Source organism: Poromitra crassiceps, assembly GCF_964638095.1.
Source record: "Poromitra crassiceps genome assembly, chromosome: 1".
NCBI lineage: Eukaryota > Metazoa > Chordata > Actinopteri > Beryciformes > Melamphaidae > Poromitra > Poromitra crassiceps.
In genome coordinates, this window is record NC_139623.1 from 38,125,130 (window position 1) to 38,149,225 (window position 24,096).

Below are 24,096 nucleotides of genomic sequence, written 5' to 3' on the forward strand. Positions count from 1 at the left end.
GTATGTATAAGTGTTCCTAGTTGCACAGATAGCAGGCTGCAGGCTGCAGGTAGCCAGGCAGGGAGGAATGAGTTAACTTTTCAGTCAGAAGCTGCTGGGACCCCAGCGCGCGGGTGGGCAGGGCTTGCTGTTCAATGGTGCCAAAATGGAGAAGAAAAGAGGTGCAGAGAGGTGGAAAGCAAGGAGCCTGTATTTATTTATTTATTTATATTAGGCTATATTAAAAAATCCCATTGGTCAAATGTAAACAGTAGTGGCTAATCTGAAAGTATGGGGTTTTGGGGTTTTCTTCACAAAAGTGGAGAAGGAGGCAGAAGCAGCACTAGCACTGCAGCAGATGCTCCTGCAGAGCTGGAGGTGGTGTTGAACTTATCAGAATCAGGAACCTTCAGGTAGGCTACAGTTTCAGAGCATAAAGTGAAACATGTAGGCTATATGCTTATTGCTTTCACATTAATGTGCTATGGGATTATCAGTAGGACTGCACAATAGAGTTTAAAGTGGAGATTAAGCAGTTTGATTTTATTATTTTTGTATTTGCGTTTAGCCTCAGACGAGACAAGATGGGACACTGCACTCTTCCTTAAATTAAGTTTGCTGTGAAGCTTTTGTACAGAGGCATGTTTTTGTTTTTACGTCTTCATATTATACTTGCAGTTATCTATGCAATGTTGAATTATATCAGTGAACAAATAGGTAACATGATGTAACATCACGTTAGCATTATATTCACCAAATCTTGCTTCAAACGTCCCAAATTCTTTGCCGGCGACCCATGTGTGTCCGCGTGTGTTGGCCTGGCCTGCATGGTATCTAATGCCCGGCCTGAATTATGGTCCCAGTCCGCCCCTGGGGAGATGGAATGTTGTCTGTCAGTGAGGTAGGAGGTGAGCCAGTCCAGAGCGGTGCCCTCAACACCCAGTTGGCACAGCCTTTGGAGGAGGATGGAGTTGGACACTATCAAAGGCTGCGCTAAGGTCGAGTAGTAACAGGATGTTGAGGGCACGTGACTCTGCGGAGGTGAGGAGGTTGTTGATGACTTTGACTAGGGCAGTTTCTGTGCTGTGAAGTGGACGGAAGCCAGACTGGAGAGGTTCATACAGTTCGTTGGACTGGAGGTGGGAGTGAAGTTGGGCGGTGACGATGCGTTCGAGTACATTGGAAAGGAATGGTAGATTTGAGATGGGGTGGTAGTTGGAGAGGTTGGCTAGGTCAAGACTGGGCTTTTTGAGGATGGGAGTGACGGCGGCAAGCTTGTAAACAGAGGGAACATGACCTTGAGATAGTGACAGGTTGAAGAGGGCAGTGAGGTGGGGGATGAGGGCGGGAAGGCAGACCTTAGTGAGGGTGGTCGGGAGGGGGTCGAGGGAGCAGGTGGTTGACTTGGAGGCGATGATGATGTTGGCAATGTGGGAGGAGTCAACGGGGGTGAAAGCAGTGGGGGTGAGCGATCAGGCGGGGTAGATCAGAGTGGTGGGAGGGGGGGGGGGAGTGGCGGGGTTGGTGATAGAGGCAGAGAGTGAGCTGTTGATTAGGGAGATTTTATTTTCATAGAAGTGTGTGTGTGTGTGTGTGTGTGTGTGTGTGTGTGTGTGTGTGTGTGTGTGTGTCTGTCTGTCTGTCTGTCTGTCTGTCTGTCTGTCTGTCTTGCACGCCCACACCGCAGGTCTGATTGGGCTGAAGATTTGCATGGAGGTGGGTTATAATCTGGTGAAGGTCATGGGCAGGTTGGAAAGTCCTGGAACCACCTGGAAAGTCCTGGAAAATCCTGGAAACGACCTGTAAAACACCTAACGCCCCCACCCCAGTTTGGACTGGGCTGAAATTTTGCATGGCGGGGGGTAATGATCTGGGGAAGGTCATGGGCATGTCATGAAGTCCTGGAACCACCTGGAAAGTCCTGGAAAATCCTGGAAAACACCTGGAAAACACCTCACACCCACACCCCAGGACGGATTCGGCTGAAACTTTGCATGTTGGGGGGTTATGATCTGGGGAAGGTCATGGGCCCATCATCAAGTCGTGGAACCACCTGGAAAGTCCTTGAAAATCCTTGAAATGAACTGGAAAACACCTCACACCCACACCCCAGGTCGGATTGGGCTGAAACTTTGCATGGGGGGGGGGGGCTTATGATCCGGCGAAGGTCATGGGCAGGTCATCAAGTCCTGCAACCACCTGGAAGGTCCTGGAAAATCTTGGAAACCTATGCCCACTCTGCAGGTCGGATTTGGCTGAACATTTGCATGGCGGTGACCTAGAGACAGTCATAGTCAGGTTGTGTACTCCTGGAAACCATCTGGACACCACCATCATTTCCGGCCAAGAAAAAGGTGCAGTTGGATTGCTTTGTGCCTATTTACCCCGGGCAATGGGTACATTGCTAGTTCATACTAACCTACTACTAACCAGTGGTTCCCAAAGCGGGGACCGCGAGCAAAGTCCAGGGGGTCAACAAAATTATTTGAAAAGGAAAAGAAAAAAATGCTGTATCCACTGGTGATTTTACCGGGGGGTACATGTAAACGGCTCATTCATTTTAAAGTTGAAGCACTTACTGAAAGTTAGCTTTAGACTGATCATTTTAAATGTCAGTGTTTATTAGGACTATGCCAGTCTTGCTACAGTTGATTTTTTGAAATCTTTTAGGATCAATTACTTGAAGAGTAGGCTATACATGCTGTCAAGTTGATTCCAAATGCACAAAAAAGAAGAAAGGTGCAAGGCACTCTTCTGGCATAAAGTAAAAAGCCTTTATTTACTTTAGATGGCTATATCATTTAGAAAGGTTTAAAAACATATAGTGCATGTTAAAAGAGCTGGGACATGACCCACGCATAGCGGCACAAACAACCTTCTTCAAGGTATAGCCACCAGCACAAGGTTTCCCCTATTTAGCATGAGATGATTGCAAACACCTGAGCAGAAAGCCAGTGAACTCACAGGTAATGATACAAAAAGCACCCACTAGATGGCTCTACAATATGTATAGCAAAAAAACAAACAGGATGCAGAGAAAATTGAAAAACAAACGAAAAATGGGACTTCAGACAAGACAGAAAACATAATATATGATTGATTCCAAATGCAATTTGAATAAAATGACCCTCTTTAAAAGTATACTGTAAGTGGTGTTAACATGATTCAAATTGAAATGTGTTTCTGATTATTACGATGAAACAGGTCTGGTGTATTTAGGTTGAAAAGGTTTAGAATACAAATGTTCCAATGTAGCCTACAACTATGATACTAGTACGCATGTTTACACAGTGTTACGATTATGAGGGGTTTCTTGGAAAACATTCTCGCCTGTATGTGCCACGTGTGGATAGGATAGCAAGCATTTTCTTCAGGTCAGAGTGCTTGGGAAATCATGCCCAGAGTGCTTCCAACACGCACAGACACACAGCGCTCATTTGTTGCTGTCAGAAAAAGTGACATTGATAAGCAGCGTGCCTCTCCAAAAGGTGAATGTTTCTATGCTTGTGGCACCCAGAGCGCTCCGCCCAAAAACACTAGCTGTCGAGCGCACTTAAATGCCAGGTGTGGTACTGGGAAGAGCAGCATTCCTAGCGCGTCCTTACCATCGAGGATGAATTGCAGAAAGGCGCTGGCAGCTCAATTAACTACCACTCCCTGTCGACACTGCCCAAAGGGGTCCCTGGAAACAAAAAGTTTGGGAAACCCCTGCACCGAACAACGGATTTTAGCTTGTTGTTTTTGAAAATATCACACATCAAAGTTAATATCTTGGCATGAGAGAAAACTACTACTACTGCTGATTTATTTTTCAAAGTCTGTCTTTATTTGTTAAAAACAGTTTAGAAACGATTAAATGTGATATTCTAACAAGGTTTATATTATGAATTATTATTATTATTAGTTGTAGTAGTATTATACGTTTTAGACTGTTCCTGAAAAAGACCTTTGAATCAAGGTATTCTCTCATGACAATTATGTGTATTAGAATAATCAATACATAAAACAGTTTTAAGTAACTGTAAAATGTAGAAGTTTTGCTCGAATGCTCCGTAATAGAAACCAAATTTACTGCTGTACTTCTTCCCTCCTTGCAGACTTTAATCCATTTCTAAACCCCATGGAGCAGGATGTGGAGAGCCCGGCCATCATCAGACAGTCCAAGTTGCCAAAACAGGCCCGTGAAGACCTCCCTAAAAAGTTTGCAGACCTGGACAGGGTAAAGAGGAAGATCCAGCGCTATGTCCAGAAGGACGGGAAGTGCAACGTCCACCACGGAAACATCAGAGAAACATACCGATACCTGACGGATATCTTCACCACACTGGTGGATCTCAAGTGGAGGTTCAACCTCTTCATCTTCGTTCTGGTGTACACAGTGACATGGCTCTTCTTTGGCTTCATGTGGTGGCTTATTGCCTATCTTCGTGGTGATTTGGACCATTTAGCAGACAACCAGTGGACTCCATGTGTCAATAACCTCAATGGGTTTGTCTCTGCTTTTCTATTCTCCATAGAGACAGAAACCACCATAGGTTATGGTTACAGGGTCATCACGGACAAATGCCCCGAAGGGATATTTCTGCTGTTAATTCAGTCGGTGCTGGGGTCTATTGTAAATGCCTTCATGGTGGGTTGCATGTTTGTGAAGATCTCGCAGCCCAAGAAGCGAGCTGAGACACTCGTGTTTTCCACCAATGCCGTTATCTCAATGAGAGACGGACGACTGTGCCTGATGTTCAGAGTTGGAGACCTCCGGAACTCACATATCGTTGAGGCCTCTATCAGGGCCAAGCTGATCAAATCAAAGCAAACCAAGGAAGGGGAGTTCATCGCCCTCAACCAGACGGACATCAATGTGGGTTACGACACGGGAGATGACAGGCTCTTCCTGGTGTCACCACTCATCATCTGTCATGAGATTAATCATAACAGCCCCTTCTGGGAGATCTCTGAAGCTTACCTGGCCAAAGAGGAACTGGAGATTGTTGTCATCTTGGAGGGGATGGTGGAGGCAACAGGTAAGCAGTCCGATGCATGAAATAAGTTTTCTGGCCACTGTAAGATGTGCTACTTTACATAATTGTGTTATATGTTATCATTTTAACTATGTTCTCATAGATTAGGTATATACTGTGCTGAACAGTGTGTACAATAAATAGCATTCAATACATCAACTTCACTCATGAACCCTTACCATATGAACACCACACTTGGAAACTATGTGAATGTCCTAATGGGTAACACTTTAGATTACAGCCCGCAACGTACAGTGAAATTACACTGGAGTTACAGTGTAATCTTTTGTAATAACGGTGTACCAGTACAGTATGTACCAATACATTATGTAGGTGCAAGGGAACAAGATGTGAAGTTATGGAATACGGGGGTAATAATTTGGGAACTTACAAAGAAGTCAAAGTTATCTTTTAACTATGGGGTACCTATTCTATTATTACAGGGTATGTATGACATACTGTGCAATAATCTGGAAGTTTGGAAAGAATTTAGAATATACAGAATATATAGAATATACCAGTATACTGTATTTATTAACTGTTGGGTACCTATTCTGTTATTTCAGGGTACAGTATGGCCATAAAACTGAGCAAAAGTCTGGACGTTTACATTTTACATTACAGAGTAACTATAGGGGGGAGCGTACCTATGTTCCCCGGGTTCTATGTTCCCCGCTCCTGCTAAAAAGGGTTCTATGTTCCCCTGGTCCTATGTTCCCCGCTCCCGAAAAAGGGTCCTATGTTCCCCGGGTCCTATGTTCCCCGCTCGTATGCGTAAAGTTGACGAGTGCAAACCGCAATATATCGAGGTTGTGAAACTTCATTGACAGACTGCATGAGTAGCGCACCGCCGCACGCCTCCACAACCATCCTTCACTTCACTTCACTCCCAGCACCCAACACCCACTGCCCAGAGACAGTGCACCTTTTTCACAGTGCACTGCCTCGGGTCTCTGGCTCTCTCTGGCTCATCTTGAAAATATGGGGTTCGGCTTGCAAAAGTTCCAGTTTCAGAGCCGCATTTAAACGAGAAATAAATACACAATTTAACTTTTTTCCAAACTTAGTGGTGTAGTATAACCAGTAGGAGGTCATTGATGTGTGACATGATTTTGGTGAAGCTACACTGTACAACAGTGAATTTATTGAATATTTTTGTAATCTGTGTTGCACTTTGTAGACGGTCCCTAAGCACTCGCCTGACCGCCGCAGCACATAGAGACCGTTATTTGTCCAGCTCGGAGGATCGCTCATTTAGGTGAAAATAAGGTTGTAGCTCGTTGTCTACCTTACTAAGATGGGAAAGAGGCGTTGTGTGTGCAGTACAAACGCTTCGTTTATGAGCTATTGATCCGGGAAGTGCGAATCTGTCAATATATTTCCAACTTTACCGAACTCCTTTTTTTGCGGTTTGCACTCGCCGACTTTACGCATACGAGCGGGGAACATAGGACCCGGGGAACATAGAACCCTTTTTAGCAGGAGCGGGGAACATAGAACCCGGGGAACATAGGCATGGCCCCCTACAGGCTATGCAGGCTGTAATCTAAAGCACAGTTAGTTCTCCCCTTATATAGCCAAAGTACAATATAATAATATATGTATAAAATAGTATAGGCTAATGTATAATATTACAATTATAACAATTATAAATATGTATAGCCTAATAAGATAAGGGGTCTTATCGTCACAAAAGTGGTAATTTAGCGTTTGTGCTTGTTTTGTGCTCGTTTAACAATGCAAATTGGGGTCGTGCACAAGCACATTTGTATTCTCCCTGCCACGCTATTACCTCTATGCCTCTTATAATTGTACTGCACATGCATGGGGTAGGCGTGTCACATGCCAAACCAGGCGCAGATGGCATTCTCCTATTGTCAGCATGCGCTCAATTACTTTGCGCTAAGAGCTTTGAAAAGCACCTCTTAAGCGCAAAAATACCCTGCTGCGCTTGAGCGCACCATAATCTCCGCACTGCATATTAGCAGATAATTCAGTGAGGCAATCAACTATAATTCACTGAGAAACGTTTATCACATCGCAAAGAGGGGTTAATGGCAAATTAATTGAGGAAACTTGGACATTGTAGCCTACTTGCAATATTCACCTTCACCTATCCCATAACCCGGAGGGTCGTTGGGGCATCCCCCGTTTCCCTGCTCCAAACACGTTTATTTTCAGTCAACAAAAGAACCCGAATTGCATCAAATCACAGATGTTTTTAACAGGTATATGATGTGATGATGTTGTGAAGTAGGGATAATATATACAGTCAATGGAGATAGACCTATTCAAATTACGCATGGGGAGAATTACAGCGTATATTGCATGCCTCGTGCAAACTGTATTACAGGGACTGCGAGACGGGAATCTGATTGGTTTGATTGATGTAACGCCCAGGCATTGCCAGGGCACACCCGTGAATAATTATTGTGCTTAACACCGCCCAAATCCCGTTTTCGCCATGCATAAATGACTTGGCACACCTCCAATTTACGCCTGCACCCTTTGTTGTGCAGAGTTTTATTTATTTATTTTTTATCACATTTTTATCCCCCATTAGTGCTAATTTATTTATTTATCCTCGTTGCTACTCCACCCTCTGCCGATCTGGGGAGAGCCGAAACTGGCTCCATGCTTCCTCCGAGACATGGGCAGTTAGCCAGCCGCTTCTTTTCACCTGACAGGGGAAGCTTCACCGGTAGGACATAGCACGTGGGAGGTTCACGCTATTCCAACCAGTTCCCCTCCCTCTGAACAGGTGCCCTTAACGACCAGAGGAGGAACCACATTAGCAACCAGGATATTGCATGTTTTGGTGAAGGGGGTTCCTATATGAAGGAAACCCCCGGGAGGCACGGGGAGAACATGCAAACTCCACACAGAAAGGCCCTTTTGACGACCCCAGCCGGGCGGTGGGCACTCAAGGACATGCGGACGGGCACGCATTCCTTCAGCGTCCACAGCGTCCCAGGTGGGAATCGAACCCAGGACCTTCGAGCTGTGAGGCGACAGCGCTTACCACTGCACCACCGTACCCCCCCCAAACTTCCAGATGTTTGCTTAGTTTTATGGTCATATAATTATTATATCACCTTTTGTTTTTGTACCAGGCTTCGCGGCCCAGTACCAAATGCGTTGCGGCCTGATACCGGCCCGCGGCCCGGTGGTTGGGGACCATTATAATACATGGGCAAACAGAATAGAATAGAAACCTCCAGATTATTGCTCAGTTGGTCATACATGCCCTGTGATAATAGAATAGGTACTCCATAGTACCTATTCTACTAACCAACTCCATAGTTGGTTAGTACAAACATAGTACAAACAATCCATTCACATAGTCTGTCTCCTCACCTTTACTACCTTGTTCTCTATCGTTTGACAGGGGGTAATTGAATGGCATGAAGGAAAACAAATTAGACCTATTCAATTAATGTGGATTGAGGCATGGTGTTGGCACACAGCAAGCCTTTTGTTGGCTCATCAGCTGCCCAATAGGCTTATTGTGGGGGAGATGCAAATCAGATCAGATTTCATTATCAATAGGAAAAGGCAGGTGTGTTCCTGGTTGTGTAACCATAGAAACCATTATAAACAATGCAATGCCATTTTTGCCTGATTACACAAGCAGCAAAGAGTACACCATGGAATGTTCTCTGTGGAATCAAACTAGATTAAGCAGCCAGTCAAATGCTCTGGTTACCAATGCCACACATTTTTCTTCCTTTTGACCATTATTTATTTTAAAGAATGTTCCACTCACAAAGCAGATTAATGTTCTATAACAGTAGTATTGCAACATTATTATAAAGAAGTATTTCAGTTTTGTCTTTGACAAAATTTTTACAAACACTTTTTTATTAAATTTAAATAGGTGATACTAAAGCATCCAAATGACTTGGTAGGTCGAGAGACGTCATTCTGCAGCTATGCAAAGCTAGCCTGGCTCCAGACCTTTTTTTTTTTTTTTTTTCTTTTTTTTTACCAATTTCTTATTTTATTTTAAGATTTGCAGGTGAACAAAGCATACCACATTGATAAGCAAGTGAATGACTTCAACAGGAATAAGTAGAATATGTAAGATGCATACATACATACATAGGCCTACATACAGTACATACATACATACATACATACATACATACATACATACATACATACATACTATTATATAGACAAGTATGGAATCGGTATGGAATCACCATGAGCAAACGCCTTTTCTCCGGTTGAAAATCCAATCACGGGCGCTGATTGGCTAACGCTGTTGTCATGCACAACAGAAACAGCTGTGGCCAAAGCTAACGTGTCCTATAATATGGATTCTAGTCATAGGTTGATGTTGCCGCACGGACCGGTTTATGTGACGGACATGTAACTTCCTGGTCAGACGTAAAGTCAAGAGTAAAGCACGTTACTGATATTCTGCTCTCCGTCTCATCATTATGTGATCTTAGAGGCATAAAGATTACACAACATAATGTAGCTAGCTAATGCTAGCCAGCTTCTCCACGTTAAGCAGCCAACTTTGGCCGACTTTGTACTTTTTGTTTTAACAAACATCTTATTAGTTACTGCAGTGTACGATAAGACTTACGTTAAAACATCTTATTAGTTACTGCAGTGTACGATAAGACTTACGTTAAAACGACAAGTACAAAGTCGGCCGACTTTAGCTGCTTAACGTGGAGAAGCTGGCTAGCATTAGCTAGCTACGTTAGCTTGTGTTTGTGACTAGCAAGACTGCTGCAGCTGCCCTTCCGATTGGTTAGGGAAGACCGAAGCCCACCCCCTCAGAGAAATGCTCTGAAGTGAGCACAATATCAGACGATGGGCCCTATCTTGGTACAGGCACTATCCGCCTTTTGCGCTTGCGCACCTGTTTGCGTGCCTTAACGTCTGCCTTATGCTATCATCCCTGCAGGGATGATAGCAGTCCGCCTCGCGCAAGTGTCCAGGTGTTATGCCAAGTTTTGCACCTCCGCGGTCAAACACATCCCCACCTCACGGGAGCATATTATAATGATTTTTACAGAAACGTAACTGTTTAAAAAATATATAATTGTTTGTGTAGATGTGACCTTCCTGTTTTTAAGTTAAAACAGCCCCAAAATATGGTGGGGATGCAATACTCGGCAGGGGTGCGTAACTCTGCACAACAAAGGGCGCAGGCGCAAATTGGTGGCGTGCCAAGTAATTTATGCACAGCGCAAACGGTATTTGGGCGGTTAAGCACAAGAATTATTCACAGATGTGCCCTGGCAATGCCTGGGCATTACATCAATCAAACCAATCAGATTCCCGTCTCGCAGTCCCTGTAATAGTTTGCACGAGGCATGCAATATACGCTGTAATTCGTAATTTGGATAGGCCTATCTCCATTGACTGTATATATTATCCCTATTTCACAACATCATTACATCATACCTGTTAAAAACACGTGTGATTTGATGCAATTCGGGTTCTTTTGTTGACAAAAAATAAACGTGTTTGCAGTGGGGAAACGGGGACAAAAGAAAAGATGGGGGGATTTAGAGTGGACTCAATTAAAACTCGGTGAAACAATGAGAGCTGCCGTGCTGAGGACAGAGAGAGATGGAGAGAGCTTGTCAACAGATCGTCTGTGGTGCCCCAACGACACTCCGGGTTATGCGATAGGTGAAGGAGAATATTGCAAGTAGGCTACAATGTCCAAGTTTCCTCAATTCATTTGCCATTAACCCCTCTTTGTGATGTGATAAAAGTTTCTCAGTGAGTTATAGTTGATTGCCTCACTGAATTATCTGCTAATACCCAACTTTAGCAGCAGAATTTGATGTGGCGTGGCACCTCCTTGCATAATGACGTATCCAAAGATACGAGATTATGGTGCGCTCAAGCGCAGCGGCGTATTTTTGCGCTTAAGAGGTGCTTTTCAAAGCTCTTAGCGCAAAGTAATTGTGCGCATGCTGACGAAAGGAGAATGCCATCTGCGCCATGCGCGTAGCTACGGGTGCGCCTGGGTGTGCAAATGCCACCCACACAGGCAGCTGGCACACCCAAACAGAAAGGGTGAAAAATTAAGTTGTGTTTGTTTGTCTGTCTGCAAAACACATCAGCTGTCATGCACAGGCTGTCGGCCATTCGGACATAGCGTTTTTGGAGCTGCCAACGTCTTTCTGCAATTCATTCTCTATGTAAGGACGCGCTAGATGTGCTCCTCTTTTAATGAACGCACCTGGCGTCAGTCTGTTGTTTTTGGAGGAGCGCTGTGGGCGTTTACTTTTTAAGCTGAAAAAGTTGAACATTGAGGAAAAGCGCCCTGATCGTCTTTTTCACTCTTCCTACTGTAGCCTACTGTACCTTTTCTCCTCCCGAGGGATTTTCAATCTCTGTTGCTGCCAGAATTAGCAATAATCTGGCTTTCATGTGGACAGTGAACAACATCAAACAGACAAAACTAGCTGGTCACCGGCCGTGTGGTCGTTGTGTTCTGATCTGTACTGCACGCGACTACAGGGGGAAAAACAAACGGAGCACAAAAAAACACTCCGTGTGCTGTGTTTTGTGCACAATGGAAGCGCTCTCAACATGATTTTCATAGCGTTCTGACTGAAAAAAGCGCTTGGGTGTGAACGCTTGGTGGTGGACAGTGGAGAGACAGACGATGATGAAGATGACGCAGCCGAAACAATGACGTTAATAACAGCGGGGGGACGCAGCCAAAAACACACTGGTGGTTTGTGCAGCAGCAGTCAGAGGACACTGAGAACGCTACAGATCTCTCTGCAGTAGACGAACCTGCATGCCAACCAAACTTGCGTTCTTTCCCGACTAGAACACTCATTGGAAAAAGTAGGTGAGACTTTTTTGAGATACCAAAGTGGTTTTACATGTTGCCAAAAAATACAATTTAATTGGCTGCTTCTACCTGCTAATAATGAGTGCGAAAAGGAGCAAACATTGATGGTTATGGTCATATGGTCCTATCTTAATATTCCTCTAAATCTGGTTTGAAAAGACCCCAAAAAAAATTGGTGGCGGCTTTCTGTGGCACACCCAATGAGCCAAGTCTGGCTACGGTAGTGATCTGCGCCTGGTTTGGCATGTGGCACGCCTACCCCATGCATGTGCAGTACAATTATAAGAGGCATAGAGGTAATAGCGCAGCAGGGAGAATACAAATGCGCTTGTGCACGCCTCAAATTTGCATTGTGCGCAGCGGTAAACTAGCGAAAAACAAGCACAAATGCTAAATTACAGCTTTTGCGATGATAGGACCCAATGAGTTTATGAATTGACGATGCAGTTTGAATATCAGGCTAATGCAAAGCAGCAGGCTGCAGTCTTACACGGAAGCAGTGAAGAGGAAGATACAGATTATTTGTCAAAGGATCATCAGCTGCTGTGCACACAACACAACACCTAATTTCATCATTTGATTCTGCTGAAAGGACTGGCAATATTTAGACTGTTTGATCAGGCTAGATTTATATTTGATCAATTACCACAAAGTCACACATTGAAAGTAAAAGCTTTGTTCAGTGAATTAGATAGTACTAGAAATCTCATGCGTAAGAACATGGCTCAGTGTGTTCCAGTTGACCCTAGCTCCGCTGCCCGCTGACCTCGTCTCTGTCAGGGATTGGGTGTTTAGAGCGTAGCCCTCCAGGTCATAGTCGAAAGGCCTCAGTTAAGGGTTGACCATGACTGTTGAGCTGAACAAAGCAGAGATCTGCCCCCAAAATCAGACCGGCGAAACTCAGCATTGAACTTGCCTGAGTGACATCGCCGATGACATCATCATGCTCATAGCCAGCTGCTGAATTGTGAGTGACCATAACAAAAAAGTAAAAAGTGAGATTTTTTTATATATATATTTTCGATTGGTCACTCACGATTCAGTAGCTGGCTGGTTGGCTTGTTTCCAAGATACAAGATACAAGATGTTTATTGTCACACGGATGTACAAGTACACACGGTGAAATGCTTGAGCTGAATTATGTTCCGTTACAAGTCATCATTATCATCGTCATCAACATCGTCATCATCATTGTCATCAACATCGTCATCATTGTCATTCACATTATCATCGACATTATCATTATTGTTTCCTGTCATGGTACATTAACATTAACATTAACTGGTACATTAACATCAGAATATTGTCATTGTTATTGTCATCTGTTCCGGTGCTTTTCGTGTCTGTGTCGTATATTGCGGATTGCCATAAATAATCTTTATATGTTATGTTAATTAGTAGTTACAAGTCTTTGTCTATATATTGCGGTTGCCCATAAATAAATCTGTACATGTTATCTTAGCAGCTGGTCATAATGGTGGGGTAGATCTGTTTATCGTTTAGGAGTCTGGTGGCTTGGGGGATGAAGCTATTTCGTAGTCTGCTTGTCCGGGTTATGGGGGTTCTGTATCTCCTACCAGATGGTAGCAGGGAGAACATGTTGTTCCTGTGTCCATGTTGGGTCCTTGATTATTTTCCTGGTTCTCTTGAGGCAGCGCTGAGTGTAGAGGTCTGCCAGTTCCGGCAGCTCGGAGCCTGGCTGTTACATGCTGGGCCGGGCGCCTTACTCTCCTCAGCACTTTCATGTCTTTTATGGTGCAGTTTCCATACCAGGAGGTGAAGCAGCCGGTCAGTAGGCTTTCGATGGTGCCTCTGTAGAAGTCTTTGAGTATTGTGGGTCTCAGGCCGAACTTCTTTAGTTGTCTGAGACCGTGCAGCCGTTGTTGGGCCTTTTTGGCAACAGAGGTGGTGTGGCTGGACCATGTTAGGTCCTGGTGGATGTTGACACCCAGGTATTTTTAAAGCTGTCCACTCTTTCCACCTCTGTGCCATAGATGGTGACCGGGCGGGGGACCCCCCCCCCCCCCCCATGTGTGTGTGTTTGTGTGTGTGTGTGTGTGTGTGTGTGTGTGTGTGTGTGTGTGTGTGTGTGTGTGTGTGTGTGTGTGTGTGTGTGTGTGTGTGTGTGTGTGTGTGTGTGTGTGTGTGTGTGTGTGTGTGTGTGTGTGTGTGTGTCTGTGTGTGTGGTCTCTGCATACAGTCATCTTGTGGGCTGACTGATGTTATGTAAGGAGTGTTATCTAAACAAAAGGCCACAGCAGCCAAGCACAATCCGATTTTTATTCCAACTATTTCTGTCCATACCACCATCGTGCGTGGTAGGTTTGTTTGACTCTGTTGTTCCTCTATCATACTTCTTCCATCATTTGCTGGCTGGGTGATATTTTGCCAGTGCAGTGTAGCTCAAACTGGGATGTGTGTTGATGTAGCAGTGTCAGTACTGCATGAATGTTTGAGTCAGCCCTTCTTAATGTGCATCATGTGTGGGCTGGCTCTCAGTATTTTCAGTTACCGGTAGTCCCTATTCATCTGCATCATGTGTGGGCAGGCTCTCAGTATTTTCAGTTAGTCCCTATTCATCTGCATCATGTGTGGGCAGGCTCTCAGTATTTTCAGTTAGTCCCTATTCATCTGCATCATGTGTGGGCAGGCTCTCAGTATTTTCAGTTAGTCCCTATTCATCTGCATCATGTGTGGGCAGGCTCTCAGTATTTTCAGTTAGTCCCTATTCATCTGCATCATGTGTGGGCAGGCTCTCAGTATTTTCAGTTAGTCCCTATTCATCTGCATCATGTGTGGGCAGGCTCTCAGTATGTTTCAGTCCCTATTCATCTGCATCATGTGTAGGATGGCTCTCAGTATGTTTCAGTCAGTCCCTATTCATCTGCATCATGTGTGGGTAGGTTCTCAGTATGTTTCAGTCAGTCCCTATTCATCTGCATCATGTGTGGGTAGGTTCTCAGTATGTTTCAGTCAGTCCCTATTCATCTGCATCAGGGGTGGGCAATTATTTTTCATGGGGGGGGCCACATGAGAAACCCAGATTGTTGCCGGGGGGCGAACAAATATTGTCATGCCGTAACCCATGGATGGGTAACTTTGATGATAGAGAGGGCCACAAAAAATGTCCTCGCTACCAGGTTTTGCTGAGGGCCGAACGGCGCCAGCGTGAAAAATTTGGTGCATTTGAAGCCACGTTTAGAGGAATAACTCATTTTAAATTAACAGTTGTGATGTCATTATTCAGTCTTAACCACCAATATTTCATCCTTTTCTCACTCACTCCTATGTCACCACCAATATGGCTGCTAGATTTTAAAGTTACCAGCCAATTAGAATTTCCACTAGCCAAAATGTTTTTCTTGAAATAAATCAGAATATGAGTGGGTTAATTTAAGCATAAGTATCAGTAAGTGGCCCGGGATGATCAAAGCCTGTGTTGAGGGTCACACGAACAAAAATGCAGTCTTGAAGCTAAATAAATCCAAAACCAATGAGTTAATTATTTAAATTTCTAATTCAATGTAGCCTTTTAGTCATAAAGATTATTGAAAGATATTCCATATTCCAGACTGAAATGCTATAACAGAAGTGGAGTATTGGCCAGAATGACATGAACATTTGGACACTTATTCAGCGGGTATGTTGCGTTCAGGTGCACTGTGTAAATGTTTTTTTTTTTTTTTTTTTTTTGCAATTCCATCGCGGGCCACACAGGTGGCGCCCGCGGGCTGGATGCCGTAGTTTGCCCATGTATGATCTGCATCATGCGTGGGCTGGCTCTCAGTATGTTTCAGTCAGTCCCTATTCATCTGCATCATGTGTAGGATGGCTCTCAGTATGTTTCAGTCCCTATTCATCTGCATCATGTGTGGGCAGGCTCTCAGTATGTTTCAGTCAGTCCCTATTCATCTGCATCATGTGTGGGCTGGCTCTCAGTATGTTTCAGTCAGTCCCTATTCATCTGCATCATGTGTGGGCTGGCTCTCAGTATGTTTCAGTCACTGTCAGTCCCTATTCATCTGCATCATGTGTGGGCAGGCTCTCAGTATGTTTCAGTCACTGTCAGTCCCTATTCATCTGCATCATGTGTGGGCTGGCTCTCAGTATGTTTCAGTCCCTATTCATCTGCATCATGTGTAGGATGGCTCTCAGTATGTTTCAGTCCCTATTCATCTGCATCATGTGTGGGCTGGCTCTCAGTATGTTTCAGTCACTGTCAGTCCCTATTCATCTGCATCATGTGTGGGCTGGCTCTCAGTATGTTTCAGTCCCTATTCATCTGCATCATGTGTGGGCTGGCTCTCAGTATGTTTCAGTCCCTATTCATCTGCATCATGTGTGGGCTGGCTCTCAGTATGTTTCAGTCCCTATTCATCTGCATCATGTGTGGGCTGGCTCTCAGTATGTTTCAGTCAGTCTCAATTCGTCTGTATCATGTGTGGGTTGGCTCTCAGAATGTTTCAGACCATATTCATCTGCATCATGTGTGGGCTGGCTCTCACTTTGCACCCAAGCAAAAGCATTCACTAACTCTGGAGTAAATACATTGCAGTTTTAATGGCAACCTCAGCATGTTTCATACAATCACATCAAAAAACGTTGGGGTTGTCCTACAACCCAGATTTTACGAGTGAGAACGAGGAATCTCACACTATGCCAAGCTGCTCCCTGCAGTGCACCAACTGGAAAATGTCTAACTTCTCAAAATTGACCCCTATAAAACCATCCATTGTGCCTGAAGGCGTCGCCGTCATGGCATCTGGCTTATGACGCGGCCACCCGCTGACCGTGACCACCACGTCACGTCCGCACCATATTGCCCAGATCGTCACTCAAAATGCAACCTGCTATTCCGAAGAAAGCAGCAAGGCTAGATGTGTGAGATTCCTCATTCTCACTCGTAAAACCTGGGTTGTAGGACAACCCCAACGTTTTACCGCCTGGCGGCTGACTACACAGCGTGCACAAAGGGCACGCTGGCCACATCAAGGCTATAGAACCTAACAAAGGTGTGGTGGGTAGACCATGAGGCAGCCGCACACGTCTTCCACTGACACACCATGCAACAATGCCCATTGCCCAGGATGTTACTACACCTCGTGTGGAGTGGGCCTTAATACCCTCCGGGGGAGCCTTCCCCACGGCAGAGTAGGCCAAAGCAATGGCCTCCACTATCCAGTGCGACAAGCGTTCCTTGGACAGTGCCCCACCCAGGGCTCGTGGCCCAAAGCAAACCAGTAGCTGGTTACAGGTGCGCAGTGTGCGTGTCCTGCCCACGTAGGCCAGGATCGCCCGCACCGAGCAAAGCGTGTTCAAGCGTCACTCCTCCTTCGAGCTGAAAGGAGGGGGACAAAAGGCAGCCAGGTCCACGACCATAGATCTGAAACTGGCATTGATATTCTTAGGCTGGTAGGCGGGGTTGGGCCAAAGCGTAAACCTCCACTCGTCATCAGCAAATACCAAGCAAGACTGTTGGACCGACAGGGCAATCAAGTCGCCAACCCTTTTGCCTGAAGACAAGGCTAACAGTAGCGCAGTCTTCAAAGACAGGAACTTCAGTTCCACAGTTTCCAAGGGCTCGAACGGGGGACCAGAGAGACCCTCCAACACCGTGACCAAGTCCCACTTAGGGAAGACATTACGCACCCGTGGTTGCAGTCTGTGCACCCCTTTCATAAATCAGGAGACCAGGAGGAGGCTCCCCACCGGTTTACCTTCGATCTCCATCTGACTTGATATGGCAGCCACATACACCTTAAAGGGACAGCTCACCCTAAAATCCAAAATACATATGTTTCCTCTCACCTGTAGTGCTATTTATCCATCTACATCGTTTTGTGTTAGTTGCCTGAGTTTTGGAGATATCGGCCACAGAAATGTCTGCCTTCTCTTGAATACAATGGAACTGGATGGCACTCGGCTTGTAGTGCTCGAAGCACCAAAAAAATACATTTGAAAAACTCAACAGCATTGTCTCTTTCCAGAAATCATGACCCGGTTACTCAAGAAAATGCACAGACTTTGTTGTGAGCAGTTTCATGTAGGAACTATTTTCACTATTGGCAGGGGGGGCTTACGTTGCTGCTGGCGCGGCCCACGCTGTTGCCTGGCGGGGCTGCTGTTGCACCCGAAGTGCGCTTCTGAAGCTGCCAGGCCATTTGTTCCCGACCGGCGGTCCGAAGAGGCCAGAGGGAGAGACAGGCACGTTGAGCAGTCAGCTGTGTCAGGCTAAGCTACATGCCCGGGACACAGGCAGTGGGCCGTGGGCTGCTAACGCGCGCACCCTCCAGCCAAGGCCAAGCCTTCCACCCGGACCATCTTTAGCTAACCCGAAGACCAATATGCCAAGGGATAGCAAGCCAAGCCTAGACAAGACGCATTTGGCAATCATAGAGGAAAGCTGCTTAGCTTTCCTCTATGCGTGATGTGATCAACCAGCTAGCAATACCCAAGCAGAGCAGCTAGGCAACACTGTGGCGATGCGGGCACCCAGCTCGATGCAATGTTTCAGCATAATAATGACCAGCGAGGTGCCGTACAGCTCGTGGTGTAAGCTATTAACAAGCAGGCCACTAACCAACTCTGTGGTGGCTAACGTAACCAGGCCACCAGGCTTCAGGTCGGCCAAGCCGTAACAAGCGGACCCCTAACAACTCCCTCTCCCCATCTTACACGGGGAGGTAACGATCGCCTCCAACCGCAGCTAGATGGGGTGCAAGCAGCCTGGCTAAGCGGGGAGTGAAGCTAGCAATGTTACCACACTAGTGAACCCCACGTGCAAGTGGCTAGAACTAGTAGCACTAACAATAAGTCAGCAGAGCTAACTAACTCAACAGGGTGGCAGGCTTAACAGCCCAGCCCGAATATAGCCGATGCAACAGCGGGGTTAGTACACAAGCTAGCAGAGGAGTGATGTCCGCCCTGCACTAAGTAACCGTTATAACAGCGTACACAATATAACAGATGGAAATAATCTGGCACCAGGCCGCACCGCACTGAGCGTGCAAGTCTAAGCGGCTCTGCCCTTTCCATAACGAAGCTAGGTGGGGAGGACACAACCTAAGCAGCAGGAAGGAACTAGCACACCTTCGACAGAAGCGGGGGCCGGCGAGCACGCACTGAGCCTGCTCAGGCCCCAAGCAACATGCATCATCATGCGGATAGTCTGTCACCCTCCCGGCCTGACACTGAGTGCACTGGCGAGGGGGCCCGTTCCTGTCCATAGCTTAGAGAGGCGGGTTCGCAAACACAGCCTGACTAGCAACAGGGGAAGGAAAAAACTCGCTAACCCGTCCGGGGAGCGAGCGAGACAAGCCACAAGCGAGCCGACTAACGGTGCCCAAGAAACAGCTAGCAAGCCTAGCGTAATGTCAGCTAACCTAAAGCTTAACGGTGCACACAAGCAACAGTTACAGTAAGCATAACAATTCTACCCCGATTAACAAGGGGAAGCCGCCTCAGCACGGCACTGGCCACACTGACGGAACGGCACGTTCTTGTCCATAGCTGGGCAAGGCAGGTCCGAAGACACAGCCTGACTAGCACAGGGACGAAGAAAGAAGAAAGTCGCGATGATGAGCCGGCTAACAGCAACAGTTAGCAACCCAGCGAATAGCTAGCTAACCACAGCTAACGGTGCACAGCAACAGTTACAATGAGGCTAGCATGACAATTCTACCCTGTCAGGGGAGCTAGGTAATATCAGGCAAGCTCACTAAGTTAGCTAGCAGCTAACAACACAGCCCCCAGCCGGGGGATTTAGCAATCAAGCTAGCCAAGGCTAGTACAACTCAACTAGCTACAACCGAGCCACGAGGCTGGTTAGCAAGAGAGACTGCCGGGGCCAGCAGTTAAACCAATGAGAGAAATACTCTTGCTTTCGTAGGAGGTCCCACTGTTCCTGGCGAAGAGGGCCAGGTTGACAGAATGTCCTGCAGTCCTCGTCCGCTGCTCCCGTTACGGTTGGTGGAACACAAGGGGACGGGTATCCACTAATGGCTAAGAGCTAACCGTTAGCTAGCAAGAGTCTTCAAGAGAAGACACGTCTCAGTGGGTTGCTGGAAAAGAGTAGAGTGACGATCTGGGCAATATGGCACGATCTGGGCAATATGGCACGGACGTGACGTGGTGGTGGTGGTCACGGGCGGAGCAGGTGGCCGCGTCATAAGCCAGATGCAAGAAAGTAGACATTTTCCAGTTGGTGTGCTGCAGGGAGCAGGCAAAATGAGGTTGATTTTGAATAATTTTGTTATAAGCAGGTGATTCATTTTATCTAATCTTTTTTACCTTTATTTATACAGGGAGAGTCTCACAATGCTCTCTTTTTCAGGAGTGCTGTGTTCACATTCACACACATTCATACCTGGAAGCTGACCAGTACAACCACAGTCTGATCTAATGGCCACTGATCAGCTCCACTGGAGCAGTTGGGGTTGAGGGCCTTGCTCAAGGGCACCTCAGTGGTGGTATTGAGGGAGGGGCAAGCACTGCCTTTTCACTTTCCCCACCCAGATATATCCTGCCGGTCCCAGGGATTGAACCGACGACCTTCCGGTCACAAACTTGCTTCTCTAACCATTGGGCCACCACTGCCCATCTATTAGTAAGACTGTTATATAGGCCTAAGGATATATACATTTATCTTTATTTTGGTTATTTGACAGGGACAATGCACAATCAATATATTACAGATTATAATACAGATACAGAAATTCCTTTGTGTCTGTCTCTATCAGAGCGTTGAACGCTGCTGGGGTACAAATGTAATGTCCCCTTATCTGCCGTTGCTGTTATTTTGTTATTTATTATTTTATTTATTTTATCCTTTTATTCTTTTATTCTTTTATCTTTATTTATTCTTAGGGGTACAGTACAGTATATCTGTATTATATACTTTGCCTGCCCTCTGGTCTGGACCGAGGTTTTTTTCTTTTGTGCTTTAATACAATGATACTTTGTAGCTCTTTCTTGTGATATAAATGTGCTGCTGTGAGCGAACTGCACTTTGCTACTATGCACTTTATATCTCTACTGTGCACTTTAGATCGTTGCTACTGTTGTCATTTGCACTTTAACTATTGTGTTGCACTTTAAACTGCTGCTCTAGACTGTTTTTACAATGTTTTTTTTGTCTTATTTGTTTTTATGTATGTACTTTGTACTACGCTTTTTGCAATCCAATTTGCCCTTTTTGGACACTTAATAAATCTTGAATCTTGAATCTTGAATCTATTACACCAGCAATGGCTGAAAGCTAATTTGCATAATAACTTTTATTAAAAACCATTATCCAGTCATATGTAAGCTGGAGGTTCCTCCCCTGTCCACAGCTACAGTCTGGAAAACCTGACATGACATTTGATTTTCTTTGCACATTTTATTTATTTGTTCAATAATGTTTTTGTAAATTAATTAATTAATTAAAAATGTATTATTATTAGCGTAGTTTCTGACCAGGTGGTAAATCCATTAGCAAGCAACTAACATTATCGGCCAAAGCAACATTACAGCAGCTACAAGGTCCCTCCATGAACCGAAAACAGCCCCGACTCTAGTTTCCCCCCGATGTTGGTCACATTGCTGCTGTGTGGCCAGACGGGCTTCACTAGATAAATATGTAGGCTATTTCTTTTTTGTGTGGACTTTTTGCTGGAGTCTGTGTTGTTTGTTTTTTGCTGGCAGCTAGCTACAAACGTAACGTCACTGCCTGTTAGCCTTCTTTTCCGGCCGGAGCCAGGAGGACAACGGGCAGGATCGTGAACCAGCAGAACGTCACATCCGCCAAATTTGCCGGGGGAATTTGACGAGCGACCAGCAGAAAATCTTGCAATATCTTTGCAATGGGTGAACGCAGACAGACGCGGCTGGGCAAATTTTTTAAGTTACGGAACGGCACATTCACTCATTGGTAATAGAAAACACTTTGTGAACGTTTATTTTCCGCCAAAACCTACGGATAGTACCTTTAAAACTGAGCCGGCTGCAGCCTCTGAAAGTAAATGTTCAAAATTGTGATATTTCCCAAATATCACGGTATTTCCAAAAATTGGACTAATCCGGCTACTCCTCAGGGTTGTGTATTATGTAAAAACTTCTCTGTAAAAAAAATATATAATCTTTTGCAATTCTCTGGCGGACCACCAGGCGGATTGGTTTGGGAACCAATGCTCTACGTCCTTCCTATCTCTAGCTATGGCCCCTTTTCCCTAGCCCCGCCCCTCCCCTGACCTGGATCGGATCTGCTCCAAAATGTAATGCGTTCTTCCTTGGCCCATGCTACACTCTTCCACCAAGTTTCATCAAAATAGGCCCAGTAGTTTTTCCATAATCCTGCTGACAAACAGACAGACAGACAGCACCACAAACATAACCTCCTTTGCGGAGGTAATAATTGAGCCTTTCTCTTCCCTTGTGCATCTTGTCCGCTGCAGGTATGACATGCCAGGCGAGGAGCTCCTACGTTAGTAGTGAGATCAAGTGGGGCTACCGCTTCACCCCAGTCCTGACACTGGAGGATGGCTTCTATGAGGTGGACTACAACAGCTTCCACGACATCTATGAGACCAACACGCCCAGCTGCAGCGCCAGAGAGCTGGCCGACATGAGTGGCCGCGCCCGCCTGCCCCTCACCTGGTCTCTGGCCAGCAAGCTGAGCCAGCAGGGCCTGCCCCAGTCCGAGGTGGAAGGACCAGGCAGAAAGACTGGCCCAGACAGCCAGGAGGGGGCGCCGCAGACCGAGAGGAACGGGGACATCGCCAACATAGAGAGCGAGTCCAAAGTGTAGCGAACACAGCAGAGGGAGGAAAGAAGGCAGGTTCAAGGGGGCCATATGAGACTTATCCTGATGTCTCCCATGGTGGATGGCTACACAAGCTGCAGGTCCCAGCAGGTCAGGAGTCTAAGTAGAAAGTGGGGACCCCAAAACGGAGTTTGTAGACCAAGAAGTCCTGAACAGCTTTTAGTCTAAAGCAGTTATTTACTGTTCCCCCAAACATAGTCAAATAACATGTGGGCCACCGCTGGACTGAAAAGCTCTTTCGGGCAACTGCATGTCTTGGAAATGATGTGTTGTCCTCTTGAAGAAATTCCTATATATATTTTTTGTATTCAATGATATATACTGTATATATATATATATATATATATATATATATATATATATATATATATATATATATATATATATATATATATATATACACATACATATACATAAGATATATGTGTGTGTGCATGTGTGTGTGTGTGTGTGTGTGTGTGTGTGTGTGTGTGTGTGTGTGTGTGTGTGTGTGTGTGTGTGTGTGTGTGTGTGTGTGTGTGTGTGTGTGTGTGTGTTAGGGTAAATGTATAAAAATGGTAGCCTGGGTAAACCCAGCCTTCAACGTGACGTCACAGACTATGCCTGTAGCGTAAGTTTCTTCATGACTGATAGTACATAGAGGTCACGTGGAGGCTGGGTTTACCCAGGCTATAAAAATGGTAAATCTGTACATTTCCCAAAAGACCGGTAAATGTAGAGATTAAAAACACCGACCCAGTCTGTCTTATCTGGCAGTGTGACATCATCAAACTAATCTGTGTGTTTTTCAAACTTGATGGAAAATCAACATTCCACATGACAAACATTTGTTTTTGATCAAACAATCAATTTATATTTACAGTATATAGCGCCAAACAACATAACAAGAGCCATCCCAAGGCGCTTATACAGTAGGTCATTTTAATCTAGGCTAATTAATCGCTCAAAATGTAAACCTCATGCCTGCAAAAGGGTAATAGGATGAATGAAACAAAATCACTCAAAATAAAGCTTCAAAAGACAAGTCAAAAGACAAAAAATATATATGCTAAACACGGCTGTAAACTTACAGTTTATTAATGAAATTTAGTACAGCTTTGATAAAGGGATAGTTGCCTCCAACAAGAATTGTAGGGGGGGGGACGCTGAAGCTAAATCTGCAAGCTTTAGCCTAGCATTAGCTCATGAGGGTTGGGACACAGAGGTGGTGCATTACTGTAATATTTTCCCCAAAGTCTGTGTAATCAATATTGGGAAACTCAATCATTTCCACATGAACATGAACTACTTTGTCAGAGTGGTCGACTGCCAAGCACAATGTCAAACAACCCTTCAACAATCCTATTGCTATTAATTTGCTATTAGCAGCTAAGTGCTAAGTAATGGGCTCTTCAGCAGTCAGCGCAACACCATGCACCCATCAAAGTAGTGGACACAAGAAGAGCAAATAACCACTT

General features: G+C 45.4%; 1 protein-coding gene across 1 annotated transcript; it reads left to right on the forward strand.

Annotated features, from left to right (window-relative positions):
- Window positions 1-4,099: 4,099 nt before the first annotated feature.
- On the forward strand, window positions 4,100-22,624 carry kcnj6 (potassium inwardly rectifying channel subfamily J member 6; the record flags this gene model as incomplete). Its single annotated transcript, XM_083640104.1, has 2 exons — window positions 4,100-5,000; window positions 22,272-22,624. 2 exons carry the CDS (start codon window positions 4,100-4,102, stop codon window positions 22,622-22,624), a joined length of 1,254 nt encoding a protein of 417 aa, XP_083496230.1.
- Between the last annotated feature and the right edge of the window lie 1,472 nt (window positions 22,625-24,096).